General features: G+C 38.9%; 2 protein-coding genes across 2 annotated transcripts in view; one reads left to right on the top strand and one right to left on the bottom strand.

The window, feature by feature from the left end:
- Positions 1-12,857, top strand: part of MGAT4A (alpha-1,3-mannosyl-glycoprotein 4-beta-N-acetylglucosaminyltransferase A) — an 81,410-nt gene extending 68,553 nt beyond the window's left edge. The window contains exons 12-15 of the mRNA XM_075724741.1: positions 8,614-8,692; positions 10,970-11,036; positions 12,097-12,209; positions 12,382-12,857. Of these exons, the coding sequence (XP_075580856.1) occupies positions 8,614-8,692; positions 10,970-11,036; positions 12,097-12,209; positions 12,382-12,408 (286 nt within the window). The 3' untranslated portion in view covers positions 12,409-12,857. The remainder of the gene's footprint in view (positions 1-8,613; positions 8,693-10,969; positions 11,037-12,096; positions 12,210-12,381) is intronic.
- Positions 12,858-18,039: 5,182 nt separating this feature from the next.
- Positions 18,040-23,590, bottom strand: UNC50 (unc-50 inner nuclear membrane RNA binding protein). The gene is made up of 5 exons (XM_009490439.2): positions 23,311-23,590; positions 21,701-21,821; positions 19,097-19,236; positions 18,919-19,020; positions 18,040-18,359 (listed from the first exon to the last, which is right to left on the bottom strand). The coding sequence occupies exons 1-5, from the start codon at positions 23,588-23,590 to the stop codon at positions 18,223-18,225; spliced, it is 780 nt and encodes a 259-aa protein (XP_009488714.2). The 3' UTR covers positions 18,040-18,222.
- Between the last annotated feature and the right edge of the window lie 263 nt (positions 23,591-23,853).

Here is a 23,853-nt window from a genome sequence, read left to right as displayed (position 1 = left end):
TGAATTTCTGTTCCCTTAGGTTGTTATCTAATTATTGAAATCAACTTTGCTATTTTGGTATGTACACTGTTGTTCCAAGCCCACATTCAATTATTAAAGCCCATGGTTATATTTAAGAGTTTCTTTATGAAACATACATTATTACTACTTTAGTGCTAGTATGGAATGTAAATTCGTTTTCCTCACTATAAATAACAGATTCAAGATACTTCTTTTCTTTACTAGTTACTCTTTTCTTCAGAGATGTTGGTGAGGAAGGTTGTACCCAAGCAGCTCATTGTGAAGAGCTTTTGACTTTAGACATTGCTTTGTTTGAGGGTTTTTTGTATGTAGGAATCTCTGAAATACTGGTGGATGAGTAGTGAATCTTGAACAGAGGTAATAAACTTTGAATGTGATCCTGGTTTAAAACCAAACCAAAACCAAAACACGTCCCAGAAAGACGTTCCATTGCAGCACTTAAGTGATTGTGGTTGTGTCCATCATCATCACAACTGCCTTTGTTTTGCCTGCCTAAGTTTCAGAGTCCTCCCTATAGATGTGATTGACACAAATCAGATATTGTTTTCAAAGAACGTGCACTAATTACATCAAAGAAGCCCTTGAAAGTGCATAACCTGTGGCTGTTTTAATTAGATTATGTTTACACTTGTCAGCTTTTCTGCAATAGGAATTTAGAGTGGATATTTATAAAAAGGGCTTCAGGTTTATTTCAGAATAAATTGCTTTCAAATACTGATCTTTATTTTAAAAAAAAAAGCTGCAGGAAAAGACAAGGATGTGTTTTATACTACGGAAAAAAAAAACCAAACCCAACCCAACCCCACCAAAAACCAAACCCCACCCTAACCTCACTGGTATGTATATCTACATTTGCTTTATATTTTTAAAATACGAGGCCCATCCTTTCTTGTATGTAACTGCGTTGTAGTGTGACTTTGAATGTTTTCAAAAGGATTAGCAGAGTTGGGGGGGGTGGGCAGGGACTATTCTGCGTCCCCCCCAGCACTGCTTTTGACTCTGTAGTTGCCCCATAGTTGTGGTGTTCTTCTAGCAAGTTATTGGGTAGTCATCCTAACGTGACATTGATTATTAATAAAGTGATTTTATGAGGTAGAACTTGCTGACTGGAATTTCAGCTTTGAACTGACATCTTAATACTTTGACAAACCAGCTTGTAGATTACATTTACTATTTTGTATTCTGATACTGGTGTAGATACTGGGTGTGCAGTATTTGAGACTAATCATCTAATTTTCCATATTGTTGACCCTGGAATCCCAGGAACATGTGATGTTAACCTTACATATATTTCCCGTGGCATCTTCTCACAACATAGAATTCCCACTCATGCAAGAAATACATATATTTGACTATTTAAGCTAGAAAAATCAATGTATTGAGTGTGAAGAGTACCTTGCTGGGCTCCTTGTAACTAAACATATGCGTTACTTTGCCTGGAAATTGTTGTAACAGTGCTGAAAAATACCTGTAGAAAAAGTGACAGTTGCTTGTCTGTTATTACTGCCACTTCATTGTAAAGAAAAATAAACACAGCTTTTAAAATAGGTTCTCTAGCAGTGACAACTTAAAAGGAATTTAAGTAATATTTTTTTTTAAGTACAACAAAGTTACAAAAAAAAAGTATCATAGCAGTTGGTCATGTATGTATCTAAAATGTAGTTAATTATCCATCCTGTGGGATGCAAGTCCTCCTGTGGGTAGAGAGATCAAATGCATTACAGAGGAAAAAAAGACTTTCTAACAGCTTTCCAAAACTGGCAGTGAAGTGGAACTTTCTCATAATTTGCTTTTGCAGTAACAACCACTTAAAACCTAAGGAACTGCAAAATTGTTTGGGTTTTAGATTAGTACAGCAGTAGCTTGACTGATGTATAAGCTGTTCTTTGTTCATAATCACTGTTCAGTGCAGAAATTCTCCTTCAGCGCAATGCAATACATTCAACCTTTCTTCAGCAATTTTAGCTGAAGTCACATACATGTGCACACACACAGAGTGCATGATTTAGAAATAATCTTTTTTCTGATTCTAAAGATATAATATAGGTTATTAAAGTTTAACATCATCTTCATTATATTAAGCTTTAATGGTGGTATCAGTTGATAGGAAAAATTTGAAAGTCTCTTAATTTATTATTTTCAATGTTTTGGTGTTAATATATTTCAGGTGGGATAATACTTTTAGTGTATACAAAAAAGAGAATTTGAGGACTTTGGTTTCTGTGTTTACATAAGCTTCTGTACTAATGAGTAGAACATCCTCAAATGGATGCACTGACAGCAGGGATTTGGCAGGCAGGCTCCCAGCCACTGATGCTGTTTGCTCTGGGCACGGAACTCTGCCCATAACAATGAGGCAAGAACTTCATATGAAAAGGCGAAAAAAAACCCAAAGTATGGATCAGAGACAGAAGAAAAGAGCTGCCTGAGCCAAGGACATGCTGCTTCCTACTTAATGGCACTAATATTCAAGATTTGTGTATTTGGCGGTGTTCCTCGGTTTACAGTTCTTAGTCAGAAATCTTAGAGGCTTAATGCTGTTGCCTAAATGTTAGATGCCTAATGCCACTTGAGATATCCTGAAATACTTCACCTGATTTCCAGAAGGGCTTGAGTCTCTGAGATGTCATAATTGCATCTTGCCAGCCTGTGACGAGGTCTCATACCCAAGTGCATCTCAGATGGTGGCAAATGCCTACATTTAAGAAAACTGAATGGAGTTGTTATCTGTGCTTCTGGAGAATTAAGCTGGGGCGAAAAAAATGTTTATGTACACACACACATATTAAAACAAAACAAAAAAAACCCCAAGGCCTTTCTACATTTCACTGGATTAAAAATTCAGCAGAAATAACCTTGCAAAAGAACGTAAGAGCCTTTTTTATTGATGTGGAAAAATGAGTACCTTCCTTAAAGAGAAGAGCAGAGATTTCAGGACAGAGAACAGCCTCTCCCTTAAAAAAAAACCAAACCACCAACAACAAAAATCCCAAACATACAAAAAAACCTCCCACCCAACCACAAAATGCCAAAAAACCCAAACCACATCCAAAATGATAAATTAAAAATAGTTAAAATGAAATTAATGCCAAACTCTATCGCAGTTGATGTGTGCATACTCCAGAGAGCACAATGCAGGTTTAGAAAGCTGGTCTCACAGTCCTCACTGGGAATGAGATTTTCTTACCCAGCTAAATGCTTTCTACACATATCGCGCAGTTGAAGAAAGTTAGGAAATGGTATGGGTAACCTTATTAAAAGATTTAGATTGACTTTTAAAGTGGTGTGAGAAAATTAATTTCTTAGGTGTGCATTGGATAAAAAAGACCGCTCCCCCAAATCCCCCCATCACCTCTTCAGTCAGGCTACTTTGTGGTCCTTTGACAAATGTGAAAAATTCTCTCCTTTTGGTGTGCTAGTTCAGCATGTCTGTAAAAATGGGGAATTCATCCCTTGCAGCTCTCAAACATGCAGCCCAGTTATATATGGACAATTAGACTGGCTGGTTTTGGCAGAGGAAATGAAATCTTACTGGGCATTTTGCATAGAAGTTAATGGGGTAAACATTCCTCTTTATTTGGTGTTTGTGTTTTGGGGTTGTTCCCCCCCCCCCCCCCAAATTGGAAACTGTAACAACAAGATAGAAACCTCCCATTAGATTGCTTACCTATTGTGAGTACTTGGTGGGTATATAGAGAGAGTTGAGGAATTAAAGGTTTTTTTGAAATACGAGCAATTTTTGCAAAAAGAGTGGGTAAGAGGCATAAAGGATAGGAGAAGAAATTGAGCTTGAGAGAAGAAAAAGAAATTATTCCTCTTCTGTTTGTATTTTGCACGAGGAAATGATGCATGGTTAATACTGGTTTCCAGTGACAGTAAAATAACATTTCCTAATGAGGATTCTGGGAAAATGACACAGAGGAGGTAGATTAGATTTCTTTTACCACATTTGCATCCAGTGATCAAAAATACTGGATAGAATTGGTGAATAATGACTCTTGTAGTGGATGATGGCATCTGTAGAGAGCCAAAAATTTGCTGACTGAATGTTGTTTTTATAGAAATTCATGTTGTGCAGAATTAAAAACTGATATGCTGCATGTTGCTCTGGAAGATTTGCTAAAATGTGGAAGGAAAGGTTTCCTCTCTGCCTCCCTACCTCTTTTCCTTTTCTGAAAATGGGATATACTAAAATATATCAGATTGCTAAAAAGAGACGTAAAGAGAATACATAGAGAAAAGGATTTGATTCCCAATATTTACAGAGCACAAAGGACTGTGTTCATAAATAGATTCTTAGAATATTTGTTTAGCATCAAATGAGATAAGTCTTTTCTTTCCTTCAAAACAAACCCCAAATATATTGACAGTGGATGTGAATTGTGCTTTTTAAAGAATTTTTGTATATTATTTCCTTTTATAAAGCTGCCATAATTTAGTGATAAAGTTATTGTGTGTTCTGTTCTAATTTTTAATTGCTCAACAAAACAGAGAATGCATAGAATCACACTTTCTCTATATATATGAAAAAAAATCATTAGCACTTCTATTTATTTAAATAAAATATAAAAGACAGTAAGATTTTTTTTTTTAATGCCTAAAGAAAACAAATTAGGTAATAGAGAGGATAACAGCTTCCTGGGCCTAAATATGCTTTGATGTGAGGGAAAGAAGAGATAATACGTTCCCTTCATAAGCAAAATAGGGGGAGGGTAAAGAAGTGTGTGTAGTTGGGATTTTTTTTTTTTTTTTGAAAGTACAGGTGATGGATTAGTGCTCCAAGATGGAAAAGTTTAGCTATTCAAAGAAGAATATTAAAGCTAACAGCGCGGATTAGTAATACTGATATTAATTTATACGCATCTTCTGGGGGATGCTACAAAAGAAGAGAATCTTTTCAGGTGCTCACTGCTGGGGTAGTTGTGAACCTGAGGGTAGGCTTCTGCAGTACTGTAACAGTTAACTGCTTTGGCAAGCTAATGATATCTTTCATCAGCGTAGTAATGCTTCTGCCCGCCTCTCCCTTTGTGTGTTAGGATATGTATGAATATTTGTTTCAGCTTGTTGGTTTTTGTGGGTGTTTATCCCTCTAGTTGACTTGATTTTATAGGTGATACCTACCTCGATAGGAAGAAGTCAAACCCTCAATCTGAGTAAATACTCAAGTCACTGAGCATGACAACTGAAGTTTTCTTTGCAACTTTGACTTTGTTCCATTTTGTTGGTTGGTTGGTTGGTTGTTTTTTAAACCTTCAGGGCTCTTTAAATTTTATTATGTACTTTTTTTTTTGGCTACATGAGATGTTACTGTCTAGCATCCTCTATTCATCTCATACTGCATTGAGATGATGACGAGAATTTATGCAAGTTGGTTCATACATGTAGTAGCTTCTGGCATGGGGGAGGTTGTCTCTGGTTTGGAATACCTACAGTAGCTAGTTCTTATCTTTGACCTGTGTGTCTTTAAAAAGATACTGTCAGAGAAAAAGGTTCTCTAAGGTTCAGTGACATTAGTATTTCATTTACCAGTTGTAAGTTAGAGTTACTTTTCTCTGATGACTTCCATCAAGAATGTCCAAATATGTCCAATGTTTGTATTTTGTAATAAAGCTGTGAAGTAATATTCCGTAAGGTAATAGTAGTATTTTTTTTAACTTTAGGTGAATTTGTATTTGTTTGGGATTACTATATTTAGAAGTCTATGACTTCCAGAATTTTATTTTGAAAGAATGGTTCATAAAGTGTTATGTTTAAGCAGCAGGTAGACAAGAGTATCTTAGTGATTCCATCCTAAGAAAAATGTCAGTTAACTGGGGGGGGAAGAAGTATGTTTTTAGTGTTCACATGGACTGTCACCTGTAAATCCCAGGACAGATGTCAGAATAACTTAGCCAAAAGCACAGCTACTTCCGTGTCTTTCAGTCTCTGTACCCCCAAAAAAATCTTTCATAGTCTGAAAACCTTGAAAACTTGTGATTTATCAGTATGTCAGGGAGGCAAGTTTTACAAAAGAACAGCTAATGACACTTCTTTTAGGACCTGTAGAAGGTCTGTTTATTTGTAAATTAAATTTTATTTCAAATCAATTTTTTTATTTTGTAAGTTTTATTTCTAAGCAAAAGATTTATCATAGATGTGAACTGTGTATGTATGTTCATAGTTCTATTTTTAATCTCTATAACTTTGTCTAAGTGAGAGAAATCATTGGCTGTGGTTGTATGGACACAGGGCTGTTTTTAAAAACAGATAAACAAAAACCAAATAAATACATACACACCCCACACCCCCAAACCAAGCCCCCAGACAAACAAAAAGCCAGCCCACCACCACGACTTCCCCCCTGTCTGCCCCCCCCGAAAAAACCCCCACCCAAACATCCTAAACCCAGTATTGTTCATTTGAGCGCACAGTGATCACAGCTCAGAAGGAGTTTCTTTGTGGCTTTTTAGGTGTGTCTTCTCAGAAATAAGGTTTGTGTACTAGAAACACTAAGGAAAACCACTGTGCTTGTGGTTTGGTTGGAGTGTTTGATGGCAGCACCTTCAGTGTGAGTGTCCGATCGCTTACATTTTAAAATAAGTCTCCTTAGGATTTTCAGTGTTTTCAAGAGAAAAATTCCCAGTAACGATTAGGATATCTGACAGACTAAAGGAAGGCAAGTTAGATCTGCTAGGTCAGAAGACAGAAGAAGATACTTTTAGTCCTCTTCTGGTCAGCTTTGCCAAGAGTTTTGTTTTGCTTATTATTGAAACATATAATAAAGGCATCTTCCTAGAAAGGATAATTAAGTCTTTGGGATTTTTTGGATGTCACTAATGTTTAGAAAAAGACACAAGATTTTTCTTGGAAGAGCTGTGGATGTTTTAGGTAGCGTGTGTACTTTAGAACTGACTAACCTTTACATTGAACTACAGTAGGGAAATTCTTTTTCTTGAAGCACATACAGTGCTGAAGCTTACTGAATCCGGTTTTGTTTTGCAGTTCAATCTGTGCAGGTCTGCTGAAACCAGTGCAATAGAAATCAGTGTAGCTTTCTTACATCAGTGTGTGGTTTTACTCCTTTTCTAAGCCTTGATAAAAGATATATGTGTGTGTGTGTGTTTGTATTTTTTAAAAATGCTTCTATAATTTTGGGATCACAGACATTTCTAAGTCAGGGTGAGAGCGCTCTGTTTTCTTCTACTTCTTGTCTTGTAGCTGTGGAGTATGGATTAATGGCAAGTAATTACCTGGCTTCAGACATATTGGGTAAAGACAAACTGGAATTTGCATCTCCAATTATGTCTTAATAAATTGCAAATTGAGCTAACGTTTGTAATTCTAATCAAGTGATAATTTCTGAACTAATTTTGTCCCTGGTTGGTGATGTATTTAATGCCGAAGATGGTGCTTACTGTTAATTTCTCTAAGTTCCAATTGAAGAAAGGTTTGAAATGGGTTGATAGATTTTTACATATTCATTTAAACTATTAAAAGCAAAATAGGCTTGTTAAAAGTGTCATCTGAGTAGGTGTAAATCTAGGTAGTTTTTGACAGTAATCTGAATAAATTCGGTGGTCCACTAGAAAAAAAATGGTAAGAGATGAACAATTTTTCAAGCGTTGATACCACCTAGTGGTAGAAAATATTGTTACTTGTTTACATAATATGTATTCAAAAGAGTATGAAGTTTGTGTTATATATAGAGAAAGGGGAATTAAACTGTGTCTTTTGTAACATTATTTACACATGCGTAGTATTGCAAAAGCTGTTTGAGAGTGGGCAGCTAGAATTCGAACACTTGCACTTCACTGCTTGGTATGTATAGGGGTGGTTTTGATACAGTTTTGAAGATATTTACTCTGTCCCATTTTTAAAAAAAGGAGACATTTCATTAAATGCACAACGGAATAAGGGTAATGGGCACTTTGTCAGGTGGAAAAACAAAAAATCCTTTTCCGTGTGTCTATACACATCAAAAATATGCTTTTGTTTAAAGAAGAAAAATCTGTCTTTGGAATAGAAGTTTGAATTCAGGTAACATTAAGGGTGTGGATATGGGTCGGGAATTCCTGGCACAGTCATTAATGAGACTTTGCAATGAAACAGAGTGGAGAGCTGGTCTTGGGGAAAACTGGCCTGGCAAAATGTTGACTTGGATAAATTCCCAGAACTGGTTCAGAATGGATCCGCAGAGTTGATTCTGTGGGCACAAGGAGGGGGTGGTGCGTGGTGGGGAGCGATGGGGAGAGGCTGAGGGAAGGCAGGGCTCCTGCTTCTGGAGGCGATACCACTGCATGCCAGGCAATAATGACTACAGTGCTGGTCACTTTGTACAATCCAATCTGTCAAGATCAGATTATGGGATGTTCCTTTCTAAGCAAAATACTGCCCAACTACTCTTCAAAAAAAGAAATATTTTTGCCCTTTCCACTACAGTAGTATGGGAAACCATCTTTCATTTCTTATCGCCAGCTGATGTAGGTCCAGTATAAATGTTACGTTTATCATCATAACATCCATAATGTGACTATTAACATATAAGATGGTCACTTAGCTGCTAATTCTGACTGACATATGTAGACAGTTTTATTTTTCCCTTTTCATTTATAGGTACTTGTTTCACAGTGGCAATCCAGAGCATCCAGGAGACATACTTCTAAACACAACTGTGGAAGTTTTGCCTTTTCAGGTATGAATTTATTGATTTGTGTCTTCTCTGTTATAGGATAAAAGCAAAGCCTCCTAATTTTATTGACTTTTTTAACAGGATGAGGGAGACATGAATGCTTCTTTTTTTAACTGTATGATGTTTTTATGCTCAAATGCTGTCACACTTTTTCTTTTCTTAATTGGATCTATTAACAGACAGCTATTGTGACTGTTCAGATGCTCCTTCAGAGTGCAGTCTGCTACAAGTGCTGTTGGTAATTTGGAGGTGAACAAGCTCATTTTCTTCCAATTCACTGCTACTATTTAAAACAAAAAAATAACCAATCTATCCTCTCCTGTGTATTTTGGAAAATGGGAAAGCTAAGTCAATGTGCTTTTTGACTTAGTAAAAACATCTTGGTTCAGGAATTGACACACTTCTGAACTTTGCTAGATACTGACATATCTGGACTCTTAAACCAAATGTGTTCCTTTCTCCTGATTTCTTCCCCCTGCCCCATAAATAAGCCTGAGTTTTCTCTCAGGAGGGCACTACACTATCTAAAGTATATTCTTGCTTGAAGCCAGATGGTGTGGGTTCTTTTTCTTCAACTACATATTATAGCTAACCATTTATATAACAAAGTTCTGTCAGAGGATTAAGCACTACTTCAGACAAGTTTATTTTATTTAGTATTAAAATAGCAAAGTATTTCTATCTTTTCCCATACACCTGGTGTAGGTATCTCAAAATTTGTGCCGAAATTACCATATGCTGAATCTTTTTTTTTTTTTCTTTCTTTTTTTCTTTTATTAAAAAAAAGAAGTAAATGATCATGGAGGAGTTCACTTCTCCATTCTTGAAGTCTGCCTTCCTGGGAGGGAGCAAAAATAGGAATTTCTGACCACCCTCACCCCTAAAAAGAAGTTTGTCAGTTTGATTCTAATTATACAACATGATATGTGGGATATATTATATTATATTATATTATATTATATTATATTATAAGATTTATGGGTTTTGTTTCTCAAGATCATTGGAAATATATTCAACCACAAAAACCAGCAGCAGCCCTCACTTCATCTGGGCCTGAGATACCACAAGAATGCACAAGATAATGAGAAAAAATGTGTATCAAGCATCTCTTTTTTTGGCTACACTTGAAATGTCCCTCAAAGTGGAGCATCCCTTAAGGAAGTAATGCTACTGAGCTTCCATTGCTATTGACACAATTTGTGGAAAGGTAAACAGGAAATTCTGCATCTGGCCTGTTCCTAAGCCATTGGTGTCAGCAGAAAATGTCACCAATATGAGGACAGCAGCTGCAGAATTATAGGTACTGTCCTGAGGGAATGATTTCTCCATCATGGACTTCATTAGAGCTGGAAGCCTGTTCAGGTACTTTGACCCTGAGTGGAATTCAGAAAAACAAAACCCAACCCTTAGAAACCAGAGTACCCCCAAACTGGATTTGTCTGGGACTCAAGCAACACACTCAAAAAACCCCAAACAAACAAACAAACCCCCCCACCACCACCACCACCACCACCTCCCCCCCACCCAAAAAAAACCCCCCAAAGACTCCCAAAACCAAAAAACCCCACCACTTTTTCAGCAGCCTCCCTTAAAAGTAGGAATTTAAAAAAAAAAGAAAAAAGAGCTGATGGATTTAATCTCCTGTTTTGTCAAACATTTTTAATTGAAATTAGGAAATTCTTACAGTGGGCCTTTTAGTATTGGATCATGTGATTCTGGTTGTAATTTTCCAGCTGTTTTTGAAGCTGTGGTCTACAATCTCATTTTTGTGTGCTTATTAAAGAAACTTAATTGATACCCAGCCCTTCTTAGTGAGGCAGTGGTAATTGCAATGCTCTCCTCACTGGTCTGATGGCTTTTCATCTTGCCCAGATTCTTACATCAGAAAGCAAGCTGTAAGTTTCATTTGTCCTGAGAGAAATCTCTGGTTCAACCATAGGAAAAGGCAGCAAGATCCTGCCTTTGCTTTTCTTCTACTGTGTATGCCAGTATCTGCTATGTATTCTGTTCACATGGCAGTTAAGATTCAAGTTACGTGGGGTGCTTAAAGTACTTCTTTTTTCTACTTTGAAGCCAAATACCATTCAGTTCTGGAACACTGCTGCTTTTTCTTTTTTTGTATTGGCTTGTCTAAGGCTATAAATTACTATTCTAGGCTGGTTCATAATTATTTAGAAAAGATGGATGCTGAATATATAACAAGAGTGCATACACATTTGTCTTTCCGTGGCAAAGTCATATGTCAAAATAAATGATCTCATTTGTGCTTTGTTGTTCCAGAATGAAGAACTGGTATTAAGCAAAGAAACCAAAGACAAACGCTTAGAGGATGGTTACTTCAGGATAGGTATGTCACAGTAGAAAGAAATGTGTATTGTTACTATTGCAACAGTTAAGACATCTTCATTAAAACCCAGACAAACCTAAAACTGGGTTTTCATCATTCTTTTTTGGGTACATGACCTTGTAGGCTTTATTTAATATTGTTGCCAATGTTTCTTTTGAGACTGATGTACTGAACAAAGACGTAGGGTGACTCTTAGTTGTAGTGCAGCTACATCCAACTTCTCTGCTGGGATCTATCGCCTAGATGATTGCAGCGGCACTTCCAGGTTGTATGAGATCACCTCATACACCTTCTGTCCTGTGGCTGCATGAGTGCCTCTGTGTGAGCTGTTGTGCGTGGCTTGGATTTGAAACCACCCTACAGACAATCAGCTGTCTCGTCATGAGATGAGATCCGCATTTCCATAGCCAAGCGGCTCTTGGGGAAAGTGCCAGGGTAGCTGTTGTCAAGGAAGAGAAATTTTACTCATGGCTTGTATTTAGCTTGCTGGACATAGGTTGGGCATCCCTGTTATAACAAAAGCAAGTTTCTTCGTCTTAATGAATTGCAGTTGCTGTGTCTGTGTTGTAAGTGTAAAGTTTAACTGGCTTTTAAATTGGATTCTTACTCATTCTAATGTAATTGAAGATCCTTTAAATAGGAATACATTAAGTAGGAACGATATCCCTTGCCCTTAATCTTCCTTGAACACACATAAGCCAGGGGCTTCATGTTTAGTTCCGTGATATTAAATGAAAATCTGTGCCAAAATCTTCCCAGAGTTTGAGGTGCTCATACCCTTAGACAGTTCCAAAGCTTTTATTCTTATGTGTAACCCTGTTCAGATCGGTGTGCTCTGATGATAAATCCCATCTTGTTTGCTGCTGAAAAGCTGAATCTGGTATCAAAACCAACTGGCTGCCTTTTGTTTTGCGAATGACACCAGTCAACACTACAGCCACAAGCAGTAGGTTTCACCTGTGAATTGTGACACTACGGATGTGTTTTTCTGGACACAGATTTTGTACTTCAGCTTGTTGAACAGGAGTTAATTGAGGATATACTTTTGCTTCTTTTGCAGGGAAATTTGAAAACGGTGTAGCTGAAGGAACAGTTGACCCCAGCCTAAACCCTATTTCATCTTTCCGGCTTTCAGTGATACAAAATTCAGCTGTTTGGGCAATTCTGAATGAGGTGAGAGGTGGTATAACCTTTTAAAAATAAAACCAGCAAATGTGAGATGTCTTCAATCTGTCAGTGTGTTGAAGCCCAAAATTTTGGCTAACGCTGAAAACGGTTACCTCTTGTTACTGAGAAATGTAATACCCTAAAACATGACTTCTTTTTTTCTGATTCTCTATTTCAGATTCATATTAAAAAGATTACAAACTGATCGTGGAAATCTGCTTTAGAGGAAAAAGAAAGAATCCTTGAAAACTTTTCGTATAAAATCCTTAGCAAGTAATGAATTGAAAATACTGAGCATGCACCTTATTCCAAATTTCTTTCATTTTCACTTGAACTCTACCTCTTGTGAAATCTACTGTAGATGAGAAGATTGTATTTACCCCTTCTTATCTGATCCATCCGGAAACTGATGCTCCACACTGATAACGTTCGCCTGAGGCCTAAGTTGTCCTCCACTTTAATGTGACTTTACCATCGTATGGTTACAGAACCCTGCTACGCTTAACCTGTACTATTTTGATAGTATAGTATTATAGAGAAGTTGTACATATTGTTACATTCCTTGAAGAAAAAAAAATATAATTATTGTTAAATATGTTTTATGAAGGGGGTACTTTCGGAGTTCCATTTATTTTCTATAACAAGAACCCTCTTTTATAGACTGTCAGGGATATGTATTAAAAATGTTAGGGATATTTAATTTATTAAAATAATTTGAAAAGTACATATTTTTATGCAGTAAAATTTTAAATTGATATAGTTTTTTTTATGAATTCTCTAGTTTAAGTTATCTTTCTACATTTTTCTTTGGAGATGCAAACATAAATGAATACCATATTTCAAATATACTGCCATGGTTAAAAAAACCTAGATTAAGTTTCTAAATTATGTAGTTTTGTACACAGAATCTGAATGATGTTCAGAGGCGTCAACAAAGTTCTGAAGAGCATTATTCTTTGGGGCTATGAAATTCCACTATGTACAGTTTGTAGCCACATAAAAAGCATGCTGAAATGTCTTGTTTCATATTATGTACTAAATCTGCAGTGATTTTAGATTGAATCCATTGCATTTTAGAAGAATTTTTTCAATTCCAAACAGTTCTTTCTAAAAATCTTTGTAGACGTTTCCTAGTCTGGACAAACGCATTTTCTGTACTGAAAAAAAAAAAATCGTTCTCCAGCTTTGCTTTGGAGTGACAGAGGTTACCTTTTATCAGAAGATTTAATAGTAATTAGATACATTTGATCTACAGAGGTCTCCTTTTAAAAAGTTCTGTTCTTGCAGTGTTTATTTTAGATACATTACAGTGAGGAGTTACAGTCTATTTTTATTTTCCTCTGTTGTTCAGGAACAAGGTTTCTGTTTGACTCCTGTATTGATCACTGTAGTAACTCACACTAACTTTTAATAGGAACTGAATTTGGCCTCAAGTTAGTACCCTGCCTTTTCATTTCAAGGGCAACAACAGTGATCTTAAATGAATCCGGAACTCGGTCAGGAACAGAAAGTGGTTTGGATTAAATCCGGAGCGGGATTCTTGCAGTACTAATGCTGCCACTGCTCTTAAGAGTCCTTCTGCTTGGGTGCTTATGTGCAAGGAAGGATGCAGGCGTGGGAAGTTAACTCAGTCAGGAATGGTCAGGAAGAAGAGAGGCAGAAATTCCTCTCTTTAATAGGAAGGAAGTGCCTGATTGACACTGGAGGGAGGCATCTACCCTGGCTTGGGGATTCTCAGCTGTGCTGTGAACAGACCTCCTGGAGGTGGCATCTCGAAAGCTGGCACAGTTTTCCCTGCGGAAAAAAACCCTCCGTTATCCCCAACATCTCGGTGGTCAGGGCACAGATGCGCAAAACCTGTTGCGGGATCCCTGATCTAGAGCAGGGATCTTGGATTCGTATCTCCAGCATGAAAGTTCTACTAATAGATTTGGCCTCTTTTTCATGACATATTTATAAGGAGCAGGAGCCTAAACCTGACTCTCCAGCACTACAAGCTGAAGGTCATCACCAGGATATAGAGTCAACCTGTCCTTTCTTCTGCCTTGTTGGAAAATTCTGTCGTAGCTTTGACAGTTCAGCAATATTCAAGTTGAAGAGCTTAACTACTTCTACAGGCCATAGTCGTTTTGTTTTAGCTGTGTTGTCTGAGGACAGGGGAAGACAAGATTTGTACGCAGAGATAAGACCTCCTGTTTAGACTGACTGGTAGAAGTTGAAGAAAAGTAGGAGGCTACCAGGCAGGCCCTGTTTTGTTTTTTCTGATTGCATCAGATGGTGTCAATAAAATGTTACTTGCAAAGCTCGTCTTGCCCGTAGAGGCTGTGGGCATAAACTAAGCACTGGCCTCACAAATGGGGTTTATCCTTGGCTTTAGGAGCGTGGGTGAATAGGCTCAGAATCCTGGGTGAATCCAGCTTATTGCGGTGCCACAGCGCAGTTCGTTATGTGTACGGTGCCATGCCATCAAATTATTGCCGTGCACACGTTAGCTGGCAAAGGTCTCAGAAAATATTTAGGTTTTCTTCTCAGCCGTGCCTGTGAATGAATGATGCAAGCAAACTATAGCTATTTATTACAATTTAGATTGCAGAAATACATTAGGTATCGCAGTTTCTTAATGTAAGTAGTTTTGCTGACAGTGACTTTCATCTTTTTCCATGAGTTCAAAAGTTTACTGGTACCACTTACTAAGAAAGCTGTGTGCTTATTCTCAAAGCATCACTGTTGCTGATCTTTCACAGTAGTTAAGAGGAATCATTGCCAAAATATCTAAATATATAGCACCCTTACCACATTGACTGCAGGACTCCGGTGTTACCAGTATATTTAGTTTTCAAAAATGTTGAGATGAAATTTATCAAAGCCAACAAATTAACCAGTGCTTGGTAAAATACGTGGGGGGTTTTCAAAAGATTGTTGCATTTTTATTACATCGTACTAGCAGGAGTTGGAAATACTCTGGGTTGCCTCAACATGTTAAATGTTTGCGAGCTTATATGCTCTCTAAATAAATGTGCCACGTGAATACGAATTACCTTTTGAAGATTCAGGTAAAGTCAGACCTGGTGTAATCAGACAGTACCGCAAATCTGCGTGGCAATTTTGCTGAGATACAGAAAAAGCAGCAAAAATATTTTCTGTCTAATTATCTCTGCAGACAGATATTCTGGGCTTTATACCTTTCAAGTTCCAATCCCCAAGTCAGGCTAACGTGGTGCAAGCCTCCTTCCTGGAATTACGGTGAAATAAGACTGCTTCGGCTGTTTGGCTCAACAGCCGTTAGCTCGGGCACTGTTTATGACTGGCTGTACTCCAGGGCTTGTGCCTTCTACGCATCTCAGCTGTAAGTTACAGCATTACCACAAGACTTCCTCTCAGCATCTTAAACCTATTGCCTGATTTTTGGGAGTTTTTTCCTACATGTATTTAATTTCAAGTTATTTTTGTTGTGGCCTTAAAAAAATCCCCTCTAGGCCACTGTATCTTATAGTAATCAAATAATGGAAAGTATTTCCAAATAAACTGCATTATCCTATGATCCTATTAGTTCCTTCTGATGCTGTTAAAGCTTCAGAAAAGAGAGCTTTTGTGAAACCAAAGGCATTACCAGAAACCTTCACTGTCTGGGCAAATTATTCTTAACTTCTTATACTGGATGCCAAACAGACCGGCTGATATGAGCACTGGCTTTTCTGAGCTGATCAGGAGTGCTCTGAACCAAGGAAATACGAGACTGTCGGTATAATCTTGCTTTGCTCATTCAGTGGGTAGTTCTACTGAAAATTTTGTAAATAATGTGAACAGGATGTGATCCCAAATTAGCACTTTTTAATTTTTTTAATTAACGAGTGTTTCTAAAGCACTGGATAAGGCTTTACGCTTTTGCAGGCATCTCAACCATTTATTTGCATCGATAGAAAATACTCATATAGATACATTTGGTTTTTCTTAGTGGAAAGATGGTGTAGAAAAATTCAAACATATAAACATATGACTCGTGGACCAATAAAAGACTGGACTCTTTGGTTGTATCGCTGCTTGCCTAGCTCTCTCAAAAGTAGTTTTTAAATACCTAGAGTTAGTTTAGAGCTAAGCAATTTATACCTTGCCATGCGATACGCGATTCCTTGGATGGGCTGGAGCGTGATTAGTCTTTGGCAAAATTGTGCAACACCTGTGAAACATTTTTCCTTCATTTTTTTCCAAGTCTATTATCATGTCAGTAACCTCTGGGTTTTGTTGGAAATATTTGCTCCAGGTGAAGTATTGTAGTAATTTGTAGTTTGCTTCCAACTTGGAAAATACTATTTTAGTTGGGGGGGGGGGGGGAAGGGGGAAGAATTAAATCTCTGCAAACCTTGCTCCCCTGAAATAAATTAACCCTAGGTCCTCTATTTGTTCTTACTAGGAGGGATGTATTCTGAAAAAGCTAAAGCGAGTCACTGTAGTAGAAAGGGAAAAGAACCCTTGGTTGTTAATCATCTTCACAATCACCAGCATAATGCTGAAAGGCTACTGAACAACAGGTGTTGTCAGGCCAGCATTGATTGCCGATGTGAAAAACACACCCCAGGCAGACCTGAAGAATTAGTCTTTGAAACTGTCACTTTTCTGACCTTAGGGCTCTCTTAAGAGTTTTGCTGATTGCCGCTGTAAAGAGCGAGCAGCTAGAACTGAAAGTAGCTTAATTTTGAGAACAATGAAGCCTTAGTTTCAGGGGGACACACTTTGATATCTCTAAAGGGAAGGTGTGCAGGCCCCGAGTCCTTCACCGATTTCAGTGCACCACAGGGCACTAAATACTTCAGTGTTTTTACTGTTGAACCGAAGCGGGTGATGGCTGGTGCTAGGATTCCTGTTAGGGAGAAGTTGTACAGTTGGGCTGCAGCTGCCTGCAGGCCGGGAGCTCGTGCTGTCAGCCTGGGTGGGAGCAGGTCCTGAGGGGAATCCTCGGCCTTCCGTGGATCGGTGGTTCAGCCCTTTCCTTGTTAAAAGGGGAACGCTGCTCAGTGTCTGCTGAGAGGGGAACATGATTCTCTTCAAGCCTTAACAGTGGCTGAAACACACAGTACTGTAAGATGCACTGCCAGCATAAATATAGTTTTTCCTTAGAGATCAAATTCTAGTATTGAACTATTAACCAGTTTACTCTTGCGTTGTTTTGGAAACTGAATCCTAGTGCTCATGTTTCATACTGAATGCTCTGCTTTGGAGAGTTGTCATCTTCATTTTCCGGAAGGTATTGTTTGTGACGGTCAGTTTATACTCCTGCCTCGTGGATTTTACAGCTGTAGGCATTGCCACGAGCCCACCCTTGTAGCCAAACTAAACTCGTACTTCCTGTGTTCATCGCCCTCCCGCTCATAACGGTGGATGTAACAATACCCACTGGACTTCTAGAGATGGGGTTTAAAAACTTGCTGCTACATTTGGAAACCTGATATGGGTCATGTTAATTGTGCCTTTCATCACTGTTTCTTCTGTGTGCCAGAGTTGTTCATGTATATTTGAAGTAGTCATTAAAATAAATCTGTTCTCAAGTTCTTTTGTGAAAGAAAGGGACAGGTCCATAACTAGAGAGTTGTTGCTCTGCCATTGCAACACTACTAAGATCCCTACTTTCACACAGTCCCAAAGCAAGGTATTCCAGTATTATTCTTAATCAAAACTGCTTTTCGGTGTCACTTAAAACCCCCATAATGTAGAGCTTATGCCAGTACATGCAAAATATCTGCAGTAAGCGTTACGCTAAATAGACTTGTTGCAGTTAAATTTAAGCTACCGAGACGTACAAGTAACTTGTTTTTAGGAATGTACTGCAAAAGTATTTGAACAAAACTGCTAACATGTTTACTGTTGTAAATATTTTAATTAAAAAAAGGACACTTCAAACTTTTTTTACAATTATCTACAATAAAGAGAAATTTACAACCATTTACAAAGTGTTCTTAAGTTTTTCTTTACTGTCAAGACAGCTAAGATAAAAACCAAACATTAGATACATGAAGCCCTGGGTTTATTTCACTCTGTATTTATAAAAGGAACAAAGCATCTTGGTGAAGTTCCATCCACACGCTAATGAGATCAAATAGAGCAGGATGAGAAGTGCAAACGGGTACAAAAGAATAGCTGTGTTCTTCAGAAAGGGCAACGCTGAAACAGAAGCGACAATGAAGCAAGTATAAAGTGGTGCTCTTTGAAAAAACGTGCTTCCTGTAGAATGGCCGTGGGGAAAGACAGCAAGAAACAACCAGTGCTGCCCTGCCAGCCTTCTCAGAAGGGCAGGTTTGTCAAGCGCTGCCCTACTAGTCCTACCATTAGCACAGATTAAAGAGTACTTGAGTGAGTTGGTATAGGTAAAGCCCTGGGAAACTCTTTTACCTAAAACCATGGTCTTAAACTCACTACAGAATTTTTACCCAATGCAAACAAGTGGATTTATGGAGGAAAACAAGTTGCAGTGCTGCAGGTCTAATACAAGAAGGGAAGCTGGTATGGAGAAGAGTATCAATTATTTGGTCAAGATGTCCACCCAGCTGGAAACATGGACCAGTAAATTTCTATCAAACTTCTTTTACCACGAAGAAAGAATGACTTCAATGCACAGCTGAGCCTCTGCTTTGTGAATTAATAGACTAAGAGCAAATTAATAGACTAAAATCATGCTCTTGGTTTTAGTCAAACAAATAGAAAAGCAGTTGCTGCTACTTACCGCTGTATCCTAGGAATGTCACATAGATGTAATAGCCGATTGCGATCAGCCATAATGTATTCCCCACAAAATACCCAATGACAGAATCAGATATGATGACATCTGAAAGAGACAACTGCTCTCAGCTGTTTTGATAGAGTATGATTTTGAAGCAGAGCGCACAAAATATTCTACTTACAGTTGATGAAAAACAGCTGGATAAAATGCAGAATGACCAGTAGGGGATAGAAAGCATTCAGATGAACATCAAAGGCGTATCCCCACTCCACATCATAGTCTCTGTTCTGCTGCTTCACCAGGTACTTATTAGAAATGAACCTACATGGAAAGGTAGTTGAGACGGTTGTTCATGTAGATCTATAAAGCTGACTGACAAGATGTTGGCTGGAGACAGTAAGCCATATGTGATCCTAACTCCACATCCCAACAAAGTTTCTGCTAACTGGGAGAAAAGTATGCAAGAATTATGCAGACCAGACTATCATTTTTGTTAAAACTATGATTACATTCCTTGCATTCGATGGGCAGCTGAAATACACTGCACATAATATAGCACCAGAACTTGGCTTTTTTAAATAGACTGGTGCTACAATTTATCAATGCAGTTACGAGCTCTCAGGCAGCGTGCCACCCTTGTACACACACAGAGATTACTTCAGGTGAGCACTCACAGGTTATCACTTCACATGCGTGTTACCTCACACGGAGATGGTTTATTTCGTCCCTACAGAAATGGCACACTTCGTGGACAGGAAGAGGGCAGGCTAGCACTCTTAAGATGAGCCCATTCTTCTTATTGAAAAGAAATGCTAACAGAATGCACACTGCCTGGTGTTACAGACTGCAGAACAAGCCTGAGACTTTGTTTTCTTCAGTTGAAGTTCCGCTGACATGAGAAAATGTATCATCCCATTTAGAAGAAGAACAAGAAGTCAATATGTGCTCAGTTAAGAGACCAGAACTTTCATGGTAGCTTTCTCTCATGTGCTCTTTGTGCTAAGGGCAGGGTCAGAAAGGCAGAGCCTAGGTGCAAGGTTGTCCTGGTTTTGGCTGGGACAGAGTTAATTTTCTTCCTAGTAGTTGGCATAGTGCTGTGTTTTGGATTTAGTACCAGAAGAATGTTGATAACACACTGATGTTTTAGTTGTTGCTAAGTACTGCTTACATTAAGTCAAGGACTTCTCAGCTTTTCATGCCCTGCCAGTGAGAAGCTGCGAGGGGGTACAGCCAGGACAGCTGATCCAAACTGGCCAAAGGGCTATTCCATACCATATAATGTCACGCTCAGTATATAAACTGGGAGGGTTGGCTGGGGGGGCAGTGATCACTGCTTGGGGACTGGCTGGGCCTCAGTCAGCAGGGTGGTGAGCAATTGCATTGTGCATCACTTGCTTTGTATATTATTACTATTATTACTACTACTATTTTACTTTATTTCAATTATTAAACTGTTCTTATCTCAACCCAGGAGTTTTCTCACTTTTACTCTTCCGATTCTCTCCCCCATCCCACTGGGGCAGGGGGAGTGAGCGAGCAGCTGGATGATGCTTAGTTGCTGGCTGGGGCTAAACCATGACAAAGGTGAAGCAAGGCAAGAAGGGCTCTAGACTCATTAGGAATGGGGGAAGTTTTTTAAAAAAAAAAAAAAAAAAAAAAAGGTGAGCCTGCAGTGCAAGAAGGGACTTGAACATACTGGAGCCAGGTGACTGCTGTTTAGGCCTGTAGGAGGCTGACTAAAAGACAGAGGAAAACCAGCAGATGCTGTTGTCCTTCTGGTTTGGGAGACTGCATCCCAAGTCACAAATTGCAGGACGATGCGGGGAAGCATTACTATATGCTCTTCCCCAAGTATTTTATGGGTTGCTGTCCCAGACAGGAGAGAGGTCAGATGGATCTTTCATTTATCAGCTACAGTTCTTGTATGAACCTCATCCCGAAGTCTGCAATTGTAAGTGGGAGTTCCCAAGGTCACTGTGTGAAAGGAATCTATCCCTTTTCCAATCAGCATCAATTTAAGATGTCAACTCCATTACTAAGAACTCTCTTAAGTGCCCTTGCTTCCTTGTAAATTTTCATTTTCCACCACTACCGTCAAAAAGTTCTTGGTAAAATAAAAATTCTTTCTTTGGTGCCCTCCCCTTGCCATAGTGGGGAAACAGAGACTTCCTGTTGGTTCACGGCTCCCTTGCTGGTGCAGGAAACATCTATAACATGCTGAGGCCTGGGTTATGAACTGACTCGCTACTGCCTCTCCCCTTCTGTAAGTCTCTGGCCATTACAGGATAAAACCGGCAGCGCCTACCACCAAAGCAACAAAGCCAACATCCGTGAAATGGAACAGACATTGCTTGCAGTGGAAATAGCTAAAATCTTCAGCAAGAAGCACGGGCCAACCATATATTGTCCTACTTAACCGAAATAAGCCTGAGGATGATTACATTTAAGCTGTTCAACCAGAATAAGAATTGGCTTTGATCACCAAATTTTTGATTTGGAAGTATTGCTGGAGAACCACCAGCTCAAGAAGAAAGAAAACGAGCTGAAATGTTCATTGTAATACAGACTTTCTGAACATTTGTCTTCTGCAGGAAATAGTAAAGAAAAGGAGGTGTTCTTTTTTAAAGCAACTTTTTGAAACAATTACCACAACAGCACAAAACCTATAGTCAATACATACTTCATAATTTTGCCCCAAATGGAGAACTGAGCATCTTGCAAACAGTAGAGGACTATCGGTGTCCCAAGAGCAATGCTGAGCTCAGTCTCAGACATCACTACTCACCACATCAGAGTTGCAATCAGGAGGCCAACGCCTACGCAGTCTATGAAGACAACCCAAAGTAGCAGCTTTATTGTTTCAAAAAACCCCATGTCCAGCACAAATCCAAATCCTACAGTAGACACTGAAAGGAGAAAAAGATTATTAAAGTTCACTATGGAAAAGAAAGCATGAGATCTTAAACCAGTATGGGTTTTTTTGAGTATACTGTTACAAAGCCTCCAGTTTCCTTATTATTTTTCTCCCTGAGATTTTCAGTCCAACAGTTCATTTTGTCCACCAAATATTAGATATAATGCAATTTTTTCACAATATAATCCTTTTCACAGATTTTAGAACACTCACTTGTACTTGGGCTTAACGATATAACAGCAAATTGTATTGCTCACCCCCAACTATTTTTTAAAAATTCACACACAATTCTACAATAGAATATTCTTTGTTTTATAAAAGCCCCTTGTTAACCCAAGCCATGCGTGTGGTGATACATACTTTTATTTCAGAGTCAACAGTTTTAATATTACTAACAGCAATGTGCTATATAACAGAAGATGACTAGGATAATACTTACTGCATTTGCAATTCAGTCTAAAAATTACATGAGACACTTTGTTTATAGCTTAATTCCACAATATACAGAATTTCACTAGGGCCTTTACTGTAAAAATGGTATTTTATGTGTAACGCTCAGATAAACCAAACGTTCAGTATTTTTTTTAACTAAAGCATTCCTGTGTGGCATGGGGTTTTACTACTGTCAAAGTTATGGGAACTACATAGTTTGAAATGCAATAGAGAATGAGTTGCAATAGAGAAATTAATTCAAGACTACATAGTATGAGTTATGCCTCCTTTGTTTTCCAGTTCCCACCTTAACTTCCAAAAGGTTAGGCTGTTTTCTTCTATTCTACTTTGATTAAAAGATAATCCATACGGATTGGTCCTTTTTTGTGTGTGTGTGTGTTATTAGAAGGACCACTGTCCTGGTTTCGGCTGGGATAGAGTTAATTTTCTTCCTAGCAGCAGGCATAGTGCTGTGGTTTGGATTTAGTAGGAGAAGAATGTTGATAACACGCTGATGTTTTTAGTTGTTGCTGAGTACTGCTTATGCTGGTCAAGGACTTTTCAGCTTCCCATGCTCTGCCAGGTGCACAAGAAGCTGGGAGGGGGCACAGCCAGAGTAGTGAATCCAAACTGCCCAAAGGGCTATTCCATACCATATGACATCATGCTCAGTATAGAAACTGGGGGGGGTTGGCCGGGGAGCAGCGATCGCTGCTTGGGAACTGTCTGGGTATCGGTCGGCGGGTGGTGAGCAATTGCATTGTGCATCACTTGCTTTGGATATTATTATTATTATCATTATTATACTGTTACTATTAGCATTACTATTTTACTTTATTTCAATTATTAAACTGTTCTTATCTCAACCCAGGAGTGCTTCTCACTCTTATTCTTCCGATTCTCTCCCCCATCCTATTGGGGTAGGGGGAGTGAGCGAGCGGCTGCGTGGTGCTGAGTTGCTGGCTGGGGCTAAACCACGACAACCACAAATGTTCATCCCTAAACTTTCCCTCCCTCTCTTTTATGCTGTCTATTCCCCTTGCACTCACCGCAGAGCCAGACACTGAGGAGTACTAAGAAAGCAGGGTCATCTCTTGCCCATTGGTCCTTTGTCTGTTTTCTGTAGTGAAAGTTCCTATAAACCCTCTGTGGTGAGGTAAACAGGTAAAGCATCTGCCAAAGAGCAAACTCGAAGTCCATCTGGCGGAAGTGGAAGAGCCTCCGCAGGTACTTGTAGCGTTTTGCTCCAGCTGTGTGCCTCGCAGCATCTCTGGGGCTCAGCGCACCGTTACCCTGGCTCCGAGAACTAACCGAAGTGGTTGGCAGCATTTTGCTAAAGGAATTTCGAAAGATGCATTTGGTTTCACGCATAACAGGGAATAAAAATAAAATCACGCCACGCAGGCCACATCTGTAGTAGCGAAGTTGCAAAAACTATGCACAAGTACAAACGATGACATTGACAGGCGAGTGTGACGCAGCCCGGCAGTCACTTTGCTGGCTGCTGGGGAGGCAGCAAGGGGGAAACTAGGAGCAGGCAACTCTGCTTCCCGTACCGCCTGTCGGGCAGCCCCACGCCTGCGGCCCCCGCC

Source organism: Pelecanus crispus, chromosome 1 (genome assembly GCF_030463565.1).
Source record: "Pelecanus crispus isolate bPelCri1 chromosome 1, bPelCri1.pri, whole genome shotgun sequence".
NCBI lineage: Eukaryota > Metazoa > Chordata > Aves > Pelecaniformes > Pelecanidae > Pelecanus > Pelecanus crispus.
Note: the sequence above shows the minus strand (reverse complement) of the source record. Positions and strands in the feature narration are given on the sequence as shown.